Below are 24,648 nucleotides of genomic sequence, written 5' to 3' on the forward strand. Positions count from 1 at the left end.
AGAGAATGAGAGAGGGGCTGCGGGAATGAGAGAGGGCTGCGGGAATGGAGATGAGAGAGGGTTGCGGGAATGGAGACGAGAGAAGGCTGCGGGAATGAGAGAGGGCTGCGGGAATGGAGACGAGAGAGGGAGCAGAGAATGAGAGAGGGCTGTGGGAATGCAATGGCAGAGAGGTGTGCAGCAGAGAAAGCCCCGAAAGACAGCCCCGCGCGAGAGTCATGTAGATGATTCTCAAAATCAGGCGAAAAGCGCTTTCCGTCGTTTACTCTTGGGACATGAACTCCTGATTCATGTATATTCATGTACATGACATGAATTTTGGCACCCCCTACCGACACCAGGACATGAACTGCATAATGCGCATGAAGATCATGTCCTGAGTCATGTGCACTAACCCCCCCTTAGGGGGGTTAGTCCACAATGAATTGGAAGGAATTCCCCCTATATTACTTGGCGGGGGGGGGGGGGGGGGGGGGGGGGGGGGGGGGGGTTAGTCCGCAATGAAGTGGAATGAATTCTCCCCGCATTATGTAGTTCATTAAAAATGGCGTTAGTGTAGAAAGAATTGAATTGAAGGGGGGTTAGTGCACATGACTCAGGACATGATCTTCATGCGCATTACACAGTTCATGTCCTGAGGTCGTTAGGGAACACCGAAATTCATGTCATGTACATGAACATCCATGACTCAGGAGTTCATGTCCCAAGAGTAAACGGCGGAAAGTGTTTTCTGCCCGATTTTGAGAATCATCTACATGACTCACGCGCAGGGCTGTCTCTCGGTGAGCGGAGCTGTCACTCGGGGCTCTCTCTACCACACACCCTCTCTGCCATTTCATTCCCGCGGCCCTCTCTCGGTGTTTCCGCAGCCCTCTCTCGGTGTTGCCGTAGCCCTCTCTCGTTCCGCAGCCCTCTGTCGGTGATGCCCGTCGCCGTCGCCGTTGCCTACTAGCCCGTCCTCGTCTCCATCGCCGTTGCCCTCTAGCTCACAGTTGAGGAAGACGACGATGGTTTAATTTTTCCTAAGTTAGGAAAAATTAAACTATCTTCATAAAAATCATTAATTTATAATTTTTATTTATAAAATAATTCTTTTTATTTATAAAATATTTTTTTATTTATAAAATAATAAATTTTATTTATTTAATATATTTTTTTTTAAATTACTATATTAAAATAGTGATTTAATAGTCATGATTAAAATATTATTAAAATAAATATTTGATAAATTATTTTTGGCATAATTATCCAATTGCTATAGTTAATTAACCAATAGTTTTAAATTTTGTGATAATAAATTATTAATTAATAATACATAAAATATATTATGTACAAATATATAGTGTGTTAAAGTTATGATTAGATCAATTTTTTCTCTTAAATTATTCATTTTTAGGTTAAAGTATATCATATGTTATTAATAAATTAATAACTCAACGTATTACTTTCGTTTTTGTTATTTATAATATTATTTATTTATTATTTGTAATTAATCGTGTAGGTATTTCATTGGCTCATGTAATTACCATATTAATGCACAATAAAATATCTAATTCAATTAATAAATATATTAGTATATTTAATTATACATTAAATAACTTATTCGTGTAGTAATAATGGTTGTTTTACCTAATTTGGGGTTTAAGGATTATGTTGTAATTAAGTGCACTGTAAAGGTTTAGAGATTCTCTTGTTTTTTATGTTTTTCTCATGTTGGAGCACTAACACTGGAAACTATTTTCCAGTGCACATGAAGTCGTCAACACTAACACCAATTGCGAAGATGATCTTCATGTACATGACTGACATGATCTTCATGTTGGACATGAACTTGAACTTGAAAAATCTATTTGGGGGACTAACCCCCCCTAAGTGAGATAACACCATTTCATTCGCTCAGGTAAAAACAGGGGAAAGTTGATTCCTACATATTTTGCGAATCATCAACTTTCCTCGTGCGACGTGCGTTGCTTCTTGCCCCCCCTCTCCCGCCTCATTCTCCTCTCCCAACGATTTTTCGCCCCATCTTCTTCCCCCACCCCTGTCGGCCTTCCTCCCTGTCGACCTCCGTCGCAGAGCACGGGAGGCCAAGCCTCTCAGCCTCCCGACTTCTCTTCTCTCTCGGCCTCCCTCTCTTCGCTCCCCCCCCCCCTCTCCCGCCAAATGAAAAATTTCTTCTCATTCTCCTCTCCCAACGATTTTTCGCCCCATCTCTTCCCCCACCCCTGTCGGCCTTCCTCCCTCTCGGCCTCCCTCTCCTCTCCCTGTCGACCTCCGTCGCAGAGCACGGGAGGCCAAGCCTCTCAGCCTCCCGACTTCTCTTCTCTCTCGGCCTCCCTCTCTTCGCTCCACCCCCCGTCGGTCTTCCTCCCTCTCGACCTCCGTTGCAAAGCAGGGGAGGCTAGCCTCTGTCGCAGAGACTCTCGACTTCTCTTCTCTCTCGACCTCCCTCTTTTCTCCCTCTTGGCGTACCGTCAGAGCGTCGTCGTTGCCCACTCGCCCGCCGCTAAGGAAGACGACATGCGGGAAGACGATATTTAATTTTTCCGAAGTTAGGAAAAATTAAACCATCATCATAATTGGTTTAATTATCCAATTAATTAAACCATTATTTTTTATTTTTTAATATATTATTAATTAATAATATGTAAAATATATATTATGTTATTGATAAATTAATATATTTATTTATTTATTATGTATTTTTTATTTTGTATTAAAATAGTGAGTTTTAATTTTAAACTATATCTTATGATATTACAAAATAATTTATTTTTTTATTATATTCACTTTTGTTATTTTTAACTTTTTTATTTATTTTAAATAATTTATTCTAGTCACACGTAATTAGTATATTAATTTATAATAAACTATAATCATTAATTGGTTTAATTATCCAATTGCTATAATTAATTAAACCATTAGGTTTATTTATTATATTCTCTTATGTTATTTTTTTATTAATTTTATATAATTTATTCTAGTCACACGTAATTATTGTTTTAATTTATAATAAACTATAATCATTAAGTAATATAATATAGTTTTTCATTAATTAGGATATTAATATATTCTAATACTACATTTTCAATCACTTATAAGTGTAGTAACCATATTTATTTTGGTTAATTATATGTTTAGGTATATGTTCTATTTAAGTATATTATAAAAGGTTACTCATTCTCTTCTTTAAATCATATTTTTCATTTGGGGGTACAAACACTGGAATCTGTTTCCAGCCACTTGAACTCGTCTACACTAACACCCAAACATGAGTTGAAGTTGAATCAATTCATTTCACTTCAATTCAAGTTCATTGTGGACTAACACCCCCTTAGTTCATTAAATAATATTGTTAGTGTAAAATGAATTAAATTGAAGTTAAATTACATCACTTTATTCTCTTAGGCAAAAATCAGGGAATTTGGTTTCCCACCTATTTTTCAAATCAACCAGTTGAATAGCGCGTTGCATAACAACCATCCCCCCCCCCCCCCCCCCCCCCCCCTCGTCCCTCTCGTCCTCCGTCGCAGAGCCTCTCGGCCTCCCGACTTCTCTTCTCTCTCGGCCTCCCTCTCTTCTCCCCTCGGCCTCCCTCCCTCTTGTCCTCAGTTGCGCAGTACAAGAGGCCGAACCTTTGTCACAGAGCCTCTCGACCTCCTGACTTCTCTTCTATCTCGGCCTCTCTCTCCTCTTCTCCCCCCCCCGTTGGCCTCCCTCTCTTCTCACTCTCAGTGTACCGTCGAAGTGTTGCTAACCCGCCGCTGAGGAAAATGACGTACGCCCTGAGGAAGAGGATGGTTTAATTTTTTCTAAGTTAAGGAAAAATTAAAACATCGTAATAAGAATAATAATTTACATTTTTTATTTATAAAATAATAATTTTATTTATTTAATATATTTATTTTATAATTACTATATTAAATTAGTTATTTAATAGTCATAATTAAAATATCTTTCAAATAAATATTTGATAAATTGTTTTGGTTTAATTATCCCTTTGTTATAATTAATTAAACCAATGGTTTTAAATTTGTGATAATATATTATTAATTATTAATACATAAAAATATATATTATGTTATTGATAAATATATATATTTATTTATTATATATATATTTTTTAAAATATTAAATTAGTGAGTTTTAATTTTAAAATATTTCTTATGTTATTACAAAATAATTTATTTATTTATTATATGTGCTTCTGTTATTTTTTTACTTTTTATTATTTTTTAATAATTTATTCTTGTCACATGTAATTAATGTATTAATTTATAATAAACTATAATCATTAACTAATATAATATAGTTTTTAGTTAATTAGGATATTAACATATTTTAATACTACATGTTCCCCCCCCCCCCCCCAAATCACTTATAAGTGTAGTAACCATGATTATTTTGGTTAATTATATGTTTAGGTATATGTTCTATTTAAGTATATTATAAAAGGTTACTCATTCTCTTGTTTATATTATACTTTTCATTCGGGGGCACTAACATTGAAATCTGTTTTCTAGTGCACTTGAACTCGTCTACACTAACACCTAAGGATGAATTGAAGTTGAATCAATTCATTTAGTGTGCGCAATAAAAATTAAAGTGTAAAGTACTTGTTTGTGTTAGAGTGTACAATGGAAAATGTAGTGTAAAGTGTAGATAAATTATTTATTAAATAAAATATTTTGATATATCTGACTTTTAGAAAATTAAATTAATATTAGTTAATAAATAAAAATATTAAATATAATAATTAAATAAATGCTTACTTTTATATTATTAAAATTATAATTTTATAATATCAAAATATGAAATAATTATACAAACATCGGACTACAGAGCGTACTACACAAACATCGTAATAATAAAAATAAAAATAATACAAATATAACTCAATCACTTATTTAATATATACAATTGTATATATAAAAATACAACACACAAAATATTTGTCAAATTAGGGTGGGGAAACAGGGTGGATCTAGTTCTTTTTTTTAGCCTTTTTTTTTTTGTCAAATTAGAAGTAGGGGTTTAAGGTTAAGGGTTTGGGGTAAAGTTGAGTTCTTAAAAATATGGCTCGAAGTTAGTTTGAGTGTTTAGAAACTCCACTTGACCCAAATATTAAATAAAGTTAAAATTATTTTAAAAGGAATGAAAGAAAATAAAAATAAAATATTAGTTTTAATTATAATTTATAATTAAAAAATAAAATTGGGAAGTAATTAAATACTAAGTATTGAATAATGAAGAAGTCCAAAATATGAATATAAAATCAAAAACAGAAAAACGAGATTATAAAAAAATAAAAAAAACATAAATAATAACAATGGTTATTTAAAATAAAAAATTAATAATAATAATGATTTACTGTAGCTTGTCTTCGTCGCTCCGCGAGTGGAACGAATAACAGTAACGGAGGTTGCGGAGAGGGGAGAGAAGTCATCGGTGCAAGGGACGGCGAGAGGAAAAAAGTCTAGTGCAGGCGAGAGGAAGGCAGAGGGGGCGACTGAAATCGTCGAAGGTTGCGAGCGAGAGAGGAGCCGGAGAGGTTGCAAAGAGGGGAGAGAAGTCGTCGAAGGTCGTAGGTGCTGGGGACGGCGAGAGGAAGGGAGTCGAGCGCCGGAGACAGGTCGCACAAAGGGCAATTGAAATCGCCAAAGGTCGGTTGCGAGCGAGAGAAATTTTTTTTTTCTCCAAAACCGTCATTCAACAGTCAACAGAGCCCTCCAGACATCCCCAGCCCGAGCCCAATGTAATTGAGAGAGGGAAAGTGAATTTATAGCTCGACCCCTTTGAATCCACTTTCCCTCCCATTATGCCTAAAATGGGAGAAAGGGAAATACAATTGTATTTAACTTTTCCCCTGCACTTACGTTACGCACTAACAACTTTTGGCATGTTTTACCTAGCATAAGTGAAATACATTTCACTTATGCTGAGCAGGGCCTTAGAAATATCATCTTTATTGGGCTTTACCAATCGACCCACTATTGTGGGCCTAGAAGGATGATTTCGGCAATCCAGAAATGTTAAGTACTTTAGTTTAATTGAGCACTTGACTGGACCCGTATAATAATGTCGGTTTGGGTGGTTATCTCTTAGTCTCCAATTAAATAAATATTAAAACAAGCACTATCATTAATGTATCTAAGTCAAGGTTTAGAGATGATCGTCATGGTTCACTTCTACCAAAACCCTAACAAGTGCTACGCAATATGGAGTGTTCAAGATCAAAAGCAGATTCTTCTGATTGCATCATGACACTAGTGTGCTTGACCATCTACATGTTTTAATTATGAGTTGTCAATTATTACATATACCAAGTTTGAAGATGAAGTTTACTTAGATTAATATGAAACAAGAGACGAAGATGAACTTTAAATTTTCAGTTTGTTGACTAACCAGTTTCCAGTATTTATGCTCCAAAATGAAAAAAATATAAAAAACAAGAGAATCAGTAACTTGTAACAGTATATTTAATCAAAACATAATACTTAAACCCAAAATTAGGTAAAACAAATATGATTACTATACAAATAAGTAATTTAATGTATAATTAAAATATAATAATTAATTAAATTAGATATTATATTATTTAATGGTTGCAATTTATTGAACATTAATACAGTAATTAAGTGAGCCAATTAAATATGTACAAGATTAATTAAAAAAAATAAACAAAAAAAATTGATCAAATGCTAACTTTAACACACTATATTTTTACGTATTATTGCATCGTTCAGAGGAAAAATAGCACTAGAGGCGGACGAAATTGTATCGTCCAGAGGAAAAGCAGCGGTTGAGAATAGGATTTGCAAGTTTTTTTTATATATAAAAAAAATCACACTTGCGAAACTTGCACGTGTGAGTTCCCACGCTATGCGGGACAGGGCGTCGAGGGGGGAAAATAATTTTCCCCCTCAACTTAGGTATCCGAGGGGTTCTGTACGACATCGGTGAGAGCAATGGCTAGCTGATCTAACGGCGGTAGCAGGCGGCAGGCGGTGGTAGGGGGTGACAACGATGGGAGAGGGTTTGGCACAGCTGCTATGGTTGGGGTACGACAAGGCGAGGACGAGGCTACAAGAGTCGACGACGACAGCGATGGGTGACAGAGAAGGCGATGTGCGGGGGAAGAATTAGGTGTGGCGGTGGCGACAGGGGCAATGGCAGTGAGAGGGAGAAGGGCGATGGAGGCCAAGAGGGAGGAAAAATTTCAGAGGAAGAAGAGACAAGAGAAGAAGGAGACTGAGAGAGGGTGCGGGAGAGAGACCCAAAAAATATTCGATGAGGGTTTGACGCGTCCCGCGTGCTTCATTCGGATGATTGGCAATATACTACGGAATTCGGATTCCCAAAATTAAACCATGAAGATGATTTTTGGATTCATCTTATTCATTAACATGAATCAAGCGTTGCTGCTCCACTAACAATGTCAAGAGATGAACTGAGTAATGAGACTGAAGTTCATCTCCTGTGTCAAGTTGACTAACCCCCCCAAGGATTTAGATAAGATGAGTTTTTTGGTAAAGAGATAATTAAAATAACCGCCTTCAGATGATTTCCTATGACATTAAAGTAAAGATGAGTTAATCATATATTTAGCTAAATATTAATTTTTACAAGTGAATATCAACTTCGATGTTACTTGTATAATTTCTATTGTTATTTTAGTGACTTATTGTTTAAATTTTATTTTTGCTCATTCACCTATTTAGCCTCAAATAGGTGGGTAAGTAAATAGGTAAGAATGGTCTCTTTAACTACTTCAAATATTTTGGTAAAAGAGTTTATATAATGTATATAACAATCCAAGTATGGTATTAGTTCTCGTTCAGTTTAATAAAACAACAAATAGTGAAGGAAAATGGGATTTGAAAACTTAACAATCAGAGAAACTTCATTAATTGTCTCCAAAAGAAAACTCTAAATTGCACCTAATACTGATAGATACTCCTTGGTGAAGGTCCTATGTTTTTCTTGAAATTACAAAGTTGGATTGAGAAGATTGAAATAAAAGAGAAGGGAAGAAGATTGTATTGAAGTAGAAGAAGAGAGAGAGATAAAGGTAGAGCTAAAATGAAAAGAGAAGAAAAGAGGAGAAAGGAAATGAGAGTGTTATGAAGCATTAGTGGCATATCTTGTAATTAAGTCGATAAGTGACACTACTTATAATTTTATAGGACTTTAAGTTCCTCTTTTCTTTCACTTGCACTAGGGTTTCTAACCCACATCTATAAATAAGAATTAAAGGGGAGTGGCTCAAATCCAATGAGCTCTCCTTGTTTGTCAAAGCCTAAGGACTCAAGCTCTCTCTAAGTCTAATCTTCTCCTCTCTTCTCCTTATTTCCTCTTACTTTAGCCTCTTTTAGACTTGAAACTCTAGAATCTAATATGGTACTAGAGCAGGGATTCTAGGGTTTTACTAAGCTTCAAAAAACTGAAACAAAGTTTAAGTTTTGAAGACATGAAAGGGGTCGTGCATATCAACTTATGAGTCCTGAAAACAAATTCTAGTAGGTCTCTTGGTTAAGCCAGATTCCAAAATCATCTTCATTCATGTTTTTAATGCTCAATAATTCATATTTTTATTCCCCTTGATGTCCTTATAATTGAAATTCCAAGTTTCTCTAAAAAAATCGTTTTGAGGCCTATCGAGGTCTGAAATTTGGTGTATTGAATTGTTGATCATATGGCTTCAAAATTGTATCAAAATTGATGCCATAAATTCCTAACTATATTTTCAAAAACTTTTCTATTGAATTTTGATTAGAATTTCCAAATTAGGATGTTTTTTTTACTAATTTTGAGCCATCAAACTATAAGTTAGGGTTTCAAGTTTATGGTTAAATGAAAAGTTGTTGTATTTTAAGAGTTTGATTCTTCCAACAATTCTGAAATTTTTGTGGGTATATTTATATTAGCTTTGATATATTGCCTAATTTAGTCCAGCCATGATGAAGTTGAGCCAACGCTCATAGTTTTCGAAATTTTCATGCATGATGGGTATGCATATGAGCTGAATTTTGATGTTAAGTTGTTTGTTTTTTCAACCTAATTTTGACAATGCATGGCCTTCCTCTTTTTGAATCTTCTCGAATAGTTTGGCAAAGGCTAGAAAAACATCACCTTGTAAGCTAGGAAATCTACCCATGTGGACCTAGAATAGTCATCTACAACCACTAAGGGGGGGTTAGTCAACATGACTCAGGACATGATCTTCATGCACATTACTTAGTTCATGTCCTGATGTCGTTAGGGAGTGCCAAACTTCATGTCATGTACATGATCATCCATGACTCAGGAGTTCATGTCCCAAGAGTAAACGGCGGAAAGTGTTTCCCGCCCGATTTTGAGAATCATGTACATGACTCACGCGCAGGGCTCTCTCTGGCACAACCCTCTCTCGTTTCTGCAGCCCTCTCTCGTTCCCGGAGCTCTATCATCTCCATAAACCCCGAGCTCTCTGCTCCCTCTCTTGTCTCCTCCATCCCTCTCCGGTCTCCCTCTCTACGGCCTCTCCCTCTCGACCTCCGTTGTAGAGTATGGGAAATCGAGAGGCTCTGCGACAGAGGTCAAGAGGGAGGGAGGCCTTCCTCCCTCGGTGACCCCCCCCCCCCCCCCCCCCCCCCCCTTCAGCCATCCTCCTTGTCCTCTCCCTCTCGACCTCCGTGGCAGAGCACAGGAGGTCGAGCTTCTTGGCCTCCCTCTCTTCTCCCTCTTGGCGTACCGTTAGAGCGCCGCCTCTATCGGCGTTGCCCGCCGCCGTCGCCGTTGAGGAAGACGATGATGGTTTAATTTTTCCCAAGTTAGGAAAAAATTAAACTATCATCATAAAAATCATTAATTTATAAATTTTATTTATAAAAATAATTATTTTTATTTATTTAATATATTTATTTTATAATTACTATATTAAAATAGTGATTCAATAGTCATAATTAAAATATTGTTAAAATAAATATTTGATAAGTTATTTTGGCATAATTATCCGATTGCTATAGTTAATTAAACCAATGGTTTTAAATTTTGTGATAATATATTATTAATTAATAATACATAAAATATATTATGTAAAAATATATAGTGTGTTAAAGTTATGATTAGATAAATTTTTTCTCTTAAATTATTTATTTTTACATTAAAGTATATCATATGTTATTAATAAATTAATAACTCAACGAATTACTTTCATTTTTGTTATTTATAACGTTATTTATTTATTATTTATAATTAATCATGTGCATATTTCATTGGCTCATGTAATTACCATATTAATGCACAATAAAATATCTAATTCAATTAATACATATATTAATATTTGTGTAGTAATAATGGTTGTTTTACCTAATTTGGGGTTTAAGGATTATGTTGTAATTAAGTGTACTGTAAGGGTTTAGGGATTCTCTTATTTTTTATGTTTTTATCATGTTGGGGCACTAACACTGGAAATTGTTTTCTAGTGTACATGAAGTCATCAATACTAACACCAAGTGCGAAGATGATCTTCATGTACAGGACTGACTTGATCTTCATGTTGGACATAAACTTGATCTTCAAAAATCCATTTGGGGGACTAACCCCCCCTAACCCCCTAAGGGGGGGTTAGTCAACTTGAAGGACGAGATGATCTTCAACTGCATAACGCCCTTCAACACTTGAAGTCGTTAGTGGAGTGCAGATGAAGCTTCATCTCGATGCAGGGGATGAAGGGGTCCTTCATCTCCACGGTTTAATTTCGATCATCTGGAAGAAGGCCTTGTTTGATCTTCTTCGAATTGAAGGATGGGCGACGCTAGCTTTTTCCCCTATCTCTCCTCGCACCCCCCCCCCCCCCTCGCCCGTCGTCATTTCTCATTTTTTTTCCTCTCTCCCGCACTTCCTCTCTCATCTCCCTGCACCCCTGACGTCGCTGCTGCCATAAAATCGATCTCGTCCTTCGACTCCGGCCATCGTCTCAGCTCACTCTCGTCTCTGGCCTCATCCCTCGGTCTTCTCTTGGCCTCGCCCTCTCTCTCTCTCACCCCCTCTCTTGTCTCTGTGACTCCCTCTCTTCTCTCGGACTCGCTTCTCTCTCTCTATTACCTTCCGACCTCCCTTTCTTCTCTGTCTTCTCCCTCACTTCTCCCTTTCGGCCCCCCACTCCCTTCTCTCTCTGGCTAGTCTCCTTTCCCCCAAAAATACCTTCCGATTTCGTTCAACTTCCCCATTTCTATTTCGATTTTGGACATTTGGGCATCGATTGCTTAATATCTACTTCGATTAGGTATCAATTTCACCCTTCGGCTTTGGATTTCCCCAAATTTTAGAAGGTATGCCTAAACCCTAATTTTTTTCATTAAATTAGTGTTTTATTTGATTTAAATTTATTTTCGGTGCATAATTGAGGGTTATTTGTGCATTATTTTGGGATTTAGGGTTACGGCTTATAGTCTAAATTCTTGATTCGTGTATGGATTATTTTTATGGTTTGCTTCTCGGTATTTAAGGGTCCAGTAATTAGGGTTTATGGTTTATGGTTAAGGATTTAGGGTATTTTAGGGATTAGGGTTTTTAAGGTTTTGGGAGTTTTGTGTTTTTAAGATATAAGGTTTTTTGGGTTTAGGGTTTCGTAATAGGGTGTAGGGTTTTGGGTTTAGGGCTTTTAATGTATTAAGTTCTGGAATTAATGTTTAGGGTTTAGAGTTTAGTAGGTGATAGGGTTTAGGTTTTTTTTTATGGTTTGTGTTTCGAGTTTAGGGTTTAGGGTTTAGGTTAAGGATTTAGGGTATTTTAGGGATTAGGGTTTTTAAGGTTTAGGGGGTTTATGGTTTTTAAGGTTTTGGGGGTTTTGTGTTTTTAAGCTCTAGGGTTTTTTAGGTTTAGGGTTTGGAATTAGGGTGTAGGGTTTAGGGTTTAGGGCTTTTAAGGTATTAAGTTCTGGAATTAGTGTTTAAGGGTTTTTAGTCCAATTCAAATAAGGTTGAGTTGCCTACACGGGCGTCATTAGCCAACGAACCCGACCCCCATCATTGACGAGGTACAGTTCATAGTGACTGCGAAGTTATATGGGGTTCTACCAGGGGTCTTCGGTGAATTTGGACTTGATGTGTGTGTGTTTTCATTGTTTAGTGCATATGCATTAGTGAAAATAATTTAATTAATTTTGAAATGTGTGAGAATGTTGTTGAGAATTTTTGAAGTGCTATGGAACGTTTTTGCCATGTGGTGAGGAGATTCGGGTATTATACATATCCACCACATGGTATTTTTTTATGGTTTGTGTTGGTATTTTTTTTATGGTTTGTGTTTCCGTGACGAGTAAAGGTTGTCTGATAAATTTTTTTCCGTGAGGATCGTCTCGGATTTAGATTATACATGGCTGCAAGAAGACAACCAAGTGGTCGAACATATGATATTTGGACATTCAATGATGATAGAAAAATGCTCGATCTCTTGGTCGAGCAGGTCAATCTGGGGAACAAGTTGCCTAACGGGGTGTGGAAGCATGAGGTATACATAGATTGTAAATAAGTTCAATGAAGACACAATCATGAAAAAAACTGTTGACAGGTGAAGAATCGAACAAGAGCATGGAAGAAAGCATACCAAACGGTAACGAGCTGTATCAACACTAGTGGGTTTGGTTGGGATGCAACCACACAACGAGTTACTGCATGTAATTCTGTATGGCTTGATTACATAAAGGACAGTAAATTTGTATGGCTTGACTACATGATGTACTATAAAATATTTTTTATGTTTTCTACGTTAGTAGAACTCTATTCCAAGACGTCTAAATGATATTTTATTATTGTAGGAGCATAAAGATGCTGAAAAGTATAGACGTGAAGGCTGCCCCCTGTACGACAAATTAGCTGTGGTGGTGGGAAACACAATAGCTGTAGGGTCAGGAGCTGCAACCTTTGTAGATCAGGTCGATGAGGTGATCCGTGAATCGGAACATGTCCCGATGGATGAGCCAGAGGATGTTGATATAGTTAGGGATACTCCATCACCATTATTAAGCATGGATGAGTCTCTAGGTAATCAATCTGAAAGAAGTAAACAATCATCTTCAAGTCATCGTAGAAAGAGAACCGAAATGCCCAATGATGACACTAGTAGAAGAATCTTTGATGCAATAGATCGAATTGCTAAGACATTTGAGAATTTCATGATGAAAGATGATATTGTAAGAGATTGGGTCAAAGTCCTTAGGGAAATCCCGGACTTGCCTACATAATTGAAGTTTCGCGCTCCTTAATGGTTGGATACGCCAAGTAAGAAGGTCATGTTTACGGAGATAACAGTGGAAGAGCGGGTCAAGTGGCTTAAATTTTGTTTTGAAAACTAATTGTAATGCGTTAGAAATACACTATTTTTTTTGGAATATTGTTATGTATTAGGTATGATATTTGAATTATGACGTTGCAAGACTTATTAGTATGGTTTGTATTTAAATTTGATATGTTGTTGTGTTTATATATTGCATGGATGAATATGGTGTTTTGAGTATGGATGTGGAATGTGGATGAATGTAGGATGTGGGAATGTGGATGAATGTAGGATGTGATTGAATGTAGGGTGTGGGAATGTGGATCAATATGGTTGTTTATAGGTGTGATAGCAAATAGGTTATGATTGAAGATTGATGTTTACTTGTGTTTATGAATTTTAGGCGATTGAATTTGTGGATTTCCATGGATAATATGACAGACGATGAAAAGGTTGCAACTATGGTTGCATTCACAACTTTGTTGATCGCCACGGAAAGATACTATCTATACCATTGCAACAGACGTGCACCATTCTTGTGGGATGAATGGTCCGTTGTATTTGCAAAAGGCACTAGACAAATCACCAGTTAAATTTCAGAAAGTTTACAGGATGAACCAACTAGTATTTCACAAATTGGCAGATATACTTACTAGTAAAGGGTTTTTACCAACCACAAAGACCATCTCAGTTGAAGAACAACTTGCATATTTCCTCCTAACTATTAGTCAAGGTGTTATGGTCCTGGGTTAAGTACCTATGTCTTCCGCTCCTAACAGGCTGGTCTTTTGGGTAGTATTGGCTAGGTGCTTAACATTTGGTATCAGAGCAGGCGCTACGTCCTGACTTCGAGTCCCAGCGGCCGCGTGCGCAGGTGGACCGCAAGCCCCTGGCGTGACCCCTGACCCGGTCGCGTTGCTGTGTTAATGCGGCCGTGGTCGTCGGCTCGGGCGGGCGGGGTGTGATGTTATGGTCCTGGGTTAAGTACCTATGTCTTCCGCTCCTAACAGGCCGGTCTTTTGGGTAGTATTGGCTAGGTGCTTAACACAAGGACAAGTGTATAGTGTCACAACAGAGATGTTTGATAGATCAAACTAGACCATAAGTAAGTATTTCAACCAGTTGTTGGATGCAATCCTCAAACTTCACTCTAATTACGTCAAACGGCCTTCGAAACGCACACACTCGAAGATTTTAACCAATTCAATGTTTTATCCCTACTTCAAGGTAACATCACTTCCTATAACTAAATAATTTTAGATTAATATACAAAGTTAGTAAATATTAATTGAAAATGTATAATTAGGATTGTATTGGAGCTATTGATGGAACTCATATCAAAGCCAACATTCCACTTGAAGATCAACCAAGGTTTTGGAATAGAAAAGGTTATCTCTCACAAACTGTGAAAGCAACATGTTCATTTGATATGCAATTCACTTATGTACTTGCTGGATGGGAGGGGTCAGCAGCCGATTCCCGTGTACTGAAGGCGCATTGACTCATCGAGTTAAAATCTTTGTACCTGAAGGTAAGTAATATATTTTTATGCAGACATTTTTTTATCTATTTTATCTTTAATTATTTTATGTGGTATATAATTTCTATTATAGGAAAATATTATCTAGTCGATGTTGGTTATGCAAATCTTCTGGGATTTTTGGCTCCATATCGAGGAACCCGTTATCATCTGCAAGAATTTGGAGATAATATTCCTAGAAATGAAAAAGAATTATTCAACCGAAGACATTCATCTTCACAGAATATTATTGAGCGAACTTTCGGTGCTTTGAAAGTTCGATTTCAAATGTTAAATGACACTCCATTTTCTTTTAAGATCCATGTGAAAATTGTACATGCTTGTTGCATATTGCACAATTATATACGTGTAGAAGATTATGATGATATATTTGAAGAGGAAGATGATGATTCGGGTGGCGAGCTCGGTGGAGGAGGTGATGCGGTCCAATTAGGTGCAATGGATGATACAGACAGTGGCGATTGCGATGATCTTGAAGATGTGCGTAGCCAAAGTAACAAGCATTCGGAGGCAGAGTGCATTAGAATCCACAAGAGCCGCACAATTTCGAGATACCATATCGACTTCCATGTGGAACGATAAATGATGGTTTACTCTTATTACTTTTGAACATGCGTCATTTATATGTACTAAACTTGTAACTTGTTGATTTTAATATTAAAGGCACGAACTCGTTATTTGAATAATTTTTTTTTAGGTTATTTTCAAAGTTGTATATGTATTTATTTATTATTTTTTTCAATTTTATTACTATATTAAATTTCATATTTAAGTCTCTAGTAAATAAAATATAATTAAAGTATGCATTTGATTAATTAATTATTTTTAATTTTGTCAAAATATATTATTAATTAATACCATGCAAATCTATCTTATGTTATTAATATAATACTTTTTATTCATTAATCATAATTTTTTTTATTTACTCTATTATATTAGTGATTTAATAGTGGTAATTAAAATATTGTTAACTCAAACACTTGGTTTAATTAACTTATTTTTAAAATTAATAAAATCAATGGTTTTAAATTTCTAAGATGAAGACGAAGATGAAGTTGTCCATACTAACACCCTATTTCGAAGATAAAGTTGTCCACACTAACACCCATTTTGAAGATGAAGATAATGTAGATGCCTAAGATGAAGACGAAGACGAAGATCAAATTTTCATTTTATTGACCCCCCCCCCCCCCCCCCTTAAGGTGAAATGCTTTATGGATTAAATGAATTTGAATTGAAGTGAAGAACATTTCATTCTTGGGGAGAAAACAAATCTTGATTTTCGTTTCGGCGGAGCTGAAGCGAGGGACGTCGCCGACGCTTTACTGCTCCGGTGAAGCAGATGGAGCTGCTGACGCATTCGCCTTCTCTGTAACCTATTTCCGTACACATTGCCAAACGTCACCTACTGCGGATTTCCGGCATGCGTTTCTTGGGGAGCATTCATTTTCCGCTTCGCCGCTGCCTGAAATTGTTGAAGAGGACGGAGAGAGAGTTTATGTGGCAGTGGGAAATCTATGGAGCAAGATCTAGATTTGCTGAAATCGGCTTTGAAGCAGTTCGGGAAGCAGCAAATTGGGATAATTCATGTTCATCAGCCTTCGAAGACTGCTCCCACTCTCTGTAAGCGTGTTATTTCTTTCTCGTTTTTTCTTCTTTAATGCCATTATGCAGAGACAGGTTTCATTATACTTTTATTTTTGTTCAGTTCTTACGAAATATATATGTTTCTCTGTATCGTACTTGGTATATTAATTGCTAATCAATTTGCTGTCTCTTATTTCCTTTCATGAAGCGACAAAGTTTCTCCTGGTAATTGCATGTTTAAAATGTATTTTTAGTTGTTCTTTATTTTTATTTATATCACAATGTTCTACTCTTTGCTCTTGCATTTTCAATTACAAAGAAATACTATGCTCCACTGCAGTAGGAAAGCTTCCTACGAGTCAAGCAAACAATGCAATTGCTGTCTGCCTTCCGAAGAGAAGAGAAGCTACAAATGAACGATATGTTACGTAATTACTTGAACATCTGCGATAGACTAAAGGTATTTTACCTATTCTTGTTTACTTCTGTGTCTACAACGATATAGTAGGATATTTGCTCTTAGCGTCGCATGACTGACATAAAATTGTCTAGAAGTGAGAAAACCTCACTGGGTAGCAAAAGTTTAAACCCATGATCTTGAGAAGTACCTTTCATTAAAGTGCTTATGTAAGTAAAACGAATGTAGTTAGCTACAAGAAATCATATGAAGGAAACCAAAATGTAAGTCCCTCTGCTTGAAAGAAAATTAAGTGTTGCCATTGGCTTGAAGATAAGTGTTAGTGTGTCAATGCCCACTTCTCACAAGTTACCGTTAATGTAATGTATTCTCTGGCCCCCAATTATGAGGAGCGTCAATATCGATAGTGAGTAAATTAGTTAGCGGTTCCGGCTTAGACGCTGATGAGGTCAAATTGTGACTGCAATGGTTATTTGTGAAGAAACTGTAAAATGAATAAGGAAGACGGGGGTTCGGGGCGTCAGCCCCGACTGGGTCCAAGGGGGCTGGCCCCCGACGATTTGCCCTTGTCACGATTGCATCACCTAAGTTAGAACTGGGGAAGCTTCATGAAGGTCAACTGGATTGCGTGCAGCGGCCATTGCGTGAAGCAACCATAGCATGCAACAGCCATTGAGTGCTGCAATGCTTATAAATAGAAGAGTTATTCAACAGCATGAATCATCCAGAATTAGACTTCTTCCTTGTTACTCTGTTTTGTTTTAGTTTCTCCTCTTGTATTTCTGTTCAGTCCAGAAGCCATTGAAGCTCTTCTAAGAGCGTGTGGTGGGACGAAACCTTCTTGTATTTATAATAGATCAGTGTTGGCTTTCTTTTTGATTGTTGTTTAGACGTTCCTAGGTTGAGCTTACTTTGTTTTACAATAAGTTAGCTAAAGAGAGCTCTTATCTCCAACAACTCGTTCTGAATACTGTCCTCCCTTCTTAGCTTGTTGTAGCCCCTAGGTTTTATTAGATTTTTGGGTTGAGCATGTTAGGAATTAGATGCCCTAATTCAAAACTAACGAGAACAATAATAATAATTGTAGAAGAAGAAAAAACAAACACGAAGAAAGACACAAGATTTATACAGGTTCCCTTCAAGGTGAGACTACAACCTATCTTTCGCCGTTGCAATAATTCACTATGAAGATAAAATAGTTTACAAGAGAAATCGCACCTGAAAATGTTTTTCTCTAACCTCTCACAACCGCATTTGATGATGCTCCTTCGAATGATAAAACTCTAATACGGCGCCCCGAATATAAAGAGAAAACTAGAGCAACCGTAATATAAGAGTAAATTTCCCAAACAACATTTAATGAAATAGCAGTTAATATATCGTGGACCTTAATACTTACACACTCACAATTAATGAAACTAGGTCGATCCGCGTACCGACTCAACGTAAGGCGTTAATTATACTCCTCAACTTAACAGAGCATGGTTCTATCCCAAAATGACTAACCTTATAACCTTTTTTTTTTTTTTTTGAATGTGAGATCTTTCCTCACTCTCTTCATAGAGCCCACAATACGTAAATAACCTGGGGAGCACAAACTGGGTCATTGCCCTCATACACAACTTGCTCTGATACTATATTGGATTTTTGGGTTGAACCTAATTCCATCCCAAAATGACGCTATTTTGGAGGTCTATTCCTTAACCTTATAACCCATTAAATCTCATTTTTCAATGTGAGATTTTTTCTCATTCAACAGGTTTTTAATAAAAAATTTACCATTGCAAAAAAAAAAAAAAAAAAAAAAAAAAAAAAAAAAAAGACGTCTAGCATTGCTTGTAAAGGCAATCCTCGAAGGATGTAATATGAATGTTTGGGGGGATAATGTAACATGGATATTCTGTTTTATGCCTTTTCGTTGAAAATATACTGCCAAAGAAACATTTACTTAAGCCTGGACTATTGTAGTGAAGGGCAAGATGTATTTTGTTTAGTTGTAGATTCAGAATGCTGCAACTTTGTATTATTCTTTCATGCATGATGAATTTGGGTTTCGACAAAAAAAAAAAAAAAAAAAAAAAAAAGGAAAAGGAAAAAAAGTCTAGGTTGATATCCTCTTATATATTTTTACTCTCCAAAAATTCTGATTTGTCCTTGTATGAGAACTACCTTTCTCAGTTTGTTTTGTGTTAGTTCTTAAGAACTCTATTATACATAATTTTCTTTCAAATAGACTTTTTTTCTCTTATTTTTTTGAAAACCTGATAGGCTTTTTGTATAAATTTTGAGGCAACTCACGGGAAGAAACATACTGAAGGTGCAAACAAGTATTGCCACCACTGAAGCTGAAAAAATTCATAGAGGACTTGGGAACAAGATATGATATCAGGGAGCTTATTATGGATGCTGCACCAGACAGGTGGTTTACAAATCTGATAGTTTTAAATTTGCATGCTGTGAGAGTCCTTCCTGAAACATTATGACTGAACTAACTAAAATTGTTTCATGTTGTTTAATTTTCTGAAAATTGTCTGAGAATTGTCTCAGTTACCCTCTAATCTGTTACTCTAATATATGTTCCAGATTATTTCAACTTATACTGTTTGATTCTTTGTTAATTAAGCCTTCCTGACTGGGTGAAATAATGATGCGAGAATATGTTTTATGATGCTTCTTTATGATTATATATGATTCTCATGTGGGTCCTTGTTGATAAGATTTAACATATGGCTATCTTGGTTATACTTTCTGCATCTTTCTTTCCTGAGAAATGGTTCCAGCAGGACCAAAAGGCAGTTTCTTTTGGTCTCAATGAGAAAATTCTGGTAACTTGAATATGTTTTATGATGCCTCTTTATTTCACTTCAACTTAAGGCTGTGATTCTCTTTGTTTATAATGTACTGACCCGATATGAAAAAATGTGTTCAGAGTTCCGAACCTCAATTTTTTATTTCATTAACATGTGCAGGTTCAAACCCTTAGAGGACTAAGCACCCTAATTTAGTTACTCTGATAGGTGCATACTTTGAGGCATAGTGACTTGTATATGAATACTTACCAAATGGAAGTCTCCAGGATTATCTCTTCTGCAAGCCAGTAGTCCTCCCTTAACCTGGAAAACTCAGATCTAAATCACTCCAGAGATTGCAATTGCCCTCCTCTTTCTACACTCCTGCTGGCCTGAAAAGACAGTCCATGGAGATCTCTAACCTGAAAACATTCTTCTCGACTCTGAATTCAACCGTAAGATTTGTGATTTTGGGCATTTCTCAACTTGTGCCCGAGGAGAATGCAACTCATAAGTCTGTTCGCCAAGATACAGGGCCAAAAGGTTCTTTTCACTATACAGACCCAGAATTCCAAAGGACAGGTAAGTTAATACCCAAGTTTGATGTTTACTCATTTGGAATCATTATACTACAGCTGCTCACTGGGAGGCCACCACTGGGGTTAGTGAGTGAGGTGTGCCGGGTGTTTCCAATGGGAAGTTGGCTTCACTGTTGGATCCGCTGACTGGAGAGTGGCCCACATTTCCAGCAAGGATACCTGAGCTTGGATTACAGTTCAAAGAGATAAATGGTCGAGATAGGCCATATCTTTCAGTTGCTACTACGAGGGAGCTTAAATAATTGCATGTTGTGGAGGAAAGGCCAGTATCACATTTCTTCTTGTGCCCGATACTTTCAGGTTTGTTTATATGGTGCCTCTTTAACTTGTACTGGCCCTAAAAAGACTTGAAGAACTTCATCGAATAAAACATTATTTAGACAGGTGCAACCATTTTGGATGAACTTTCTTTCAGATGTTGATTGTTGTTGTCCCTTGTGTGGATGTTCTCAACATTGGTCCATCATAGATGAAGCCTTATCCTAACTATGTTGGCCCAGTGAATCCTCATTCTCTTTTTTTCTCTATCATTCTTTTTCTCATATTTACGTCACATTTGTTTGAGTCTTTTGTTAACATTTCTATCTTGTCATTTCAGTCTTCCTCCACACTAATTGGTCTATTGGCAGGCACAGCCAAGATCCTTGTCCTTGATAAGACTAACCAGCCTACTTTTATGCATGTCAAGAACCGTCTTGGATTCTGTCTAGTATTCTTGTTTACTGATGGTACTTTGAAGTTCTCTTTCATTCCTTTGTTTTTATTTGTCCATCTGGATTCTAATCTTCTTTAGATGTTTTTTTTTTTTGTGACAGACAACCTGCACCATGAAGCTTGGGTGTCTAATGTCCTCATCTTCTAAGTTAAGATAAATTAAATAATTTTAAACTAACATTGCTCTGACAGTACAGCCATGGACTCATCCTCCCAGTCCTAATATTTTATTCATGAAGCAGTTAAATAACACTGCAAATTTCTAATCTTTGTACGCATACTTGAAATTATGCATGATCCTCAAGCAGCTGCTGATGGTTTCACTTATGAAGGCGATGCTATCCGGAGATGGCTAGAGAATGGATGTGAAACATCTCCAATGACTAATCTCAAGCCAAAGCACATGAAATTTACTCCCAACTACTCACTTAGGTTTGCCATTCCAGATTCGCTTCGGTGATGTTGAAGATAGTAAATATTTGTAGAAAGGGCTTGATCATAAAGGGCTTTTAGTTTTCTAATACATACGATGGAGGTAGTTTTTACAATTATTCGGTTTTCTAAACTATCAAAATGCATGTAAAATCTTATTTTGTTTGATTAAGCATTTAACAAAATTCATGGCATTAAATATCATGAAAGACGTGGTCTTGAAGACACTGAGTCTTCAAGCATTAGACTCTTATCTTATACAAATAGTTGGTGTTATTGAACTTGGTTTTTTCGTATTTTGCTCGTGGGGTGCCAACTGCCAAAGCATTAGACTCTCTATCTTGCACTGAGCAAACTTGTGTGTAAAACATTTGATTGAAATTTGAAAATTATCTGCGTTTTGTATAGCTCAAGTCTTCAAAATGCAGCCTCAAAAATTGATAGGTCAAAATATTACGCCCTTGTAATATATATTTTCACTAGCCACACAATCCTTAATATTCAAGTATGTTCAGATATACTAGTTCTTCTATGACTATCAATCGTAAAATAAGTTGGGTGTAGCTCACAGAAAAATCCACCACTCCAGTTTCAAGAAGAAAAGTATACGTATCACTGGCTAATGCTCTCTGTTGACTCGGACAACGTATGCAGGACCAAGCTCGAAGCTCTTCTGATTTCTTCTCTTAACTTACAGAAAGCAGAGATGCAGTAGGCAACTGTTCGGAATTGTTGAACGGATGATCCTCTGTCGTAAACTCGATATTTGATTCGTCTGTCTGGCCGCCAAGAAGTGGCTTTGACTCTTTACAGTTATCCCGTAGATGATGCTCTTCAGACATTTTTCTCACGGGGACAACAATTACCTTCTTCTTCAAGCTTCTGTCTGCTACGTTTTCTTTCAGAGGTTGCCTTGCAGGATCCTTGCTTTTTGGTATCTGAAGAATATTCAAATTACCCTTATTTGAATTCTCTGCCTCATTTACGGAATCCAAACTGCTTAGCTTGTGGTTCTCTGCATCTCTATTTGTGTCAAATGAAGTCAACTTGTCGAATCGTGGAAAACCATTTTCTTCCTGCCGATCACTCTCTGAGTAATATGAATTTGATCTTCCGTAAGAGACGCCATTTGATTCTTTGAAGCTTCCGTTTACTGAAGAGGAGGGTCTCTGATTGAAACTCCCAAATCCTTCAATTCCACGAGTGAGCTCACGAGCTCGAGCCCGTTCTTCTTTCAAAAGCTGTCCTTTTTCAAGTAATTGAAGTATCTTCTCGGATTTCTTTCTTACAGTTAAACCCCAGTTGAATCTGGAAAATTCGTTCAAATTGATCAACAACGAAAAAAAGACTGAGCAGTAATTCTACGCCAATAAGGAAAATTTAAACTTGCCCAGAAAATTGTATTACCGACCCTCGTTCATCAATATACTGAAAGCTGCCCAACTTTTGTATAACATCTCCTTCAACCTGAAACTCAGGTGCGATACTCTCTGGTCCATGGGTGAGAAGGTGTTCTAGTAATATTAAAGCTTTATAAGACTCTCTCCAGTACTTTTTATCAAACTTCGATAGCCTAGACCACAAGAAAAAAATGTAAAAGAAGCATAAAAATCGGAAATTCATAGCAGCAAAACAAAAGGGAGAGACGAGAAAACTAGAGGGCAAGCCAGATACCTCTTGTGCAAAATCTCCACAATTCTCCAGTAATCATCGATCTCGAAAGCAGCCCGTGATATCAAACCCATGGTTCGCGTGTCTGGCGCCCACGGATTTCCATTTGTGGCTTCCTCTGTCAATCTTCACACCCATCCAAAGGATCAATAACCAGAACAAACTATAAAGATTTGAATAGACAAAAGAAAGTCCAAAAAAAAAAAAAAAGGAAATTTTGATCCATAATTCCATATCTGTTATTTGAGACAGACTTACAGTTCCGCAGGCGTTACGTCGGTCAGAGCCAACCGCGCGTTTTTAATCTTCTCCCTGAGAAAAAAGGAGGCTTGCTTCTTTAATTCGTGGAAGAAGGGAGTACCCATCTTGTCATTTCCGGCGACGGACATGTCTGTTACTGGGGAAGGAGAGTAGAGAGAAGAACAGAAAGGGGTTTATTTGGATCGAGTTGAGAACTACTCCATTGATGCAACAAAATTCCAACCACTCTTGAAAGAGGACAATTTGCAGATGCGACGAAGACTGGAATCTATAAAACGGAAAGTTTTTCCTAAGAAAAACTGAAACGCGGAAAAGAGTGATGGAAGGTGGGGACAGGACGGCGGAAATTTCAACAAAATTTTGGAAGGTCACTTTCATGATTTCATCTGTGAATGGGAGGAAGTGCCGTCCATACCAGAGAACAGATTTAAAATTTCAAACGGCAACGGTTAAGTAAAACAGAGTAGATCACTAATTGCACTTGTCAACGAATATAAAAAGTTAAAAGGTCCTGTCATGACTTACTAGTCGAACATTTTAGACCAAGTCCAAGAAGCTTTGCCAGCCCTTACTTTTTTAACTTCAAAGCTAAAACTAATGAACTTAAACTTGAGATCTTACAATCAAGCCGTCAATATGTTATCTCCAATGTAGATCATATCATAGAACCATTGTTCTTTCTAAAGACAATAGGAGATAATATTTTATTTTAAAGATTATAGAAAAATATTTTTTTTTTCCAGATCTATGAGATCGAGATTACGTTTAATCGATCATGAGTTAGCTCCACTTGTTTAAGTGAGCTAGCCCAATTGCCCATGATCTCTCTATAGGATGACTTTGCCAGAAAAATTTTAAAAATAAAAATAAAAAACTTAAGAAGGATCTCCTTCATTGGCGTCGACAGTAGGATATCCTTGGTGCACTCTCGAAAAGTTTCCTTCCTCCGTGGTGCCATATTTGGACATTACTTCAACAACAACACCAACGCTTTGTTCGGCATCGAGAAGAAGATGTTGCCTTCTCCACTGCTATTGCCGATTAAATCTACTGGTTCTTCCGAGTTATTCTGGCAAATTTTTTATTTTCGGACATTGTTAATCCTTTGTTGGTTATTTCTGGAAACTTTCCGATTGTCGCGATGATACATATATACATATTTGGTTTTCCAATATCTTCGGCACGGGGAAGAAGATAACATATTTCCCGATTAAAGGTTTTCCTAAGTTAGGAAAATTTCATTGAGCGCCTGTCGAGACCTGGACCGGATCGGGTCAACCCAGCAACCCGAGGCTGCCCTTCTAGTTGCTGTTGAGTAGCACCAGTCTATCGAGTCAACCTAGACCAACTTGGACTAAGTCAACTCGGTTTGGGTCA

At 36.9% G+C, this 24,648-nt stretch overlaps 1 protein-coding gene and 1 pseudogene across 1 annotated transcript; one reads left to right on the forward strand and one right to left on the reverse strand.

The window, feature by feature from the left end:
* Window positions 1-19,531: 19,531 nt before the first annotated feature.
* LOC137965234 (U-box domain-containing protein 33-like) lies at window positions 19,532-20,728 on the forward strand (annotated as a pseudogene).
* A 1,061-nt stretch (window positions 20,729-21,789) lies between these two features.
* On the reverse strand, window positions 21,790-23,560 carry LOC137966433 (ENTH domain-containing protein C794.11c). The gene is made up of 4 exons (XM_068813041.1): window positions 23,269-23,560; window positions 23,014-23,136; window positions 22,751-22,912; window positions 21,790-22,647 (listed from the first exon to the last, which is right to left on the reverse strand). Exons 1-4 carry the CDS (start codon window positions 23,397-23,399, stop codon window positions 22,026-22,028), a joined length of 1,038 nt encoding a protein of 345 aa, XP_068669142.1. The 5' UTR covers window positions 23,400-23,560; the 3' UTR covers window positions 21,790-22,025.
* Between the last annotated feature and the right edge of the window lie 1,088 nt (window positions 23,561-24,648).

The sequence above is a fragment of the Aristolochia californica genome, unplaced genomic scaffold (assembly GCF_029961685.1).
Source record: "Aristolochia californica isolate CCGP_79_NKW_82.1479 unplaced genomic scaffold, dmAriCali1.0.hap1 SCAF_5, whole genome shotgun sequence".
NCBI lineage: Eukaryota > Viridiplantae > Streptophyta > Magnoliopsida > Piperales > Aristolochiaceae > Aristolochia > Aristolochia californica.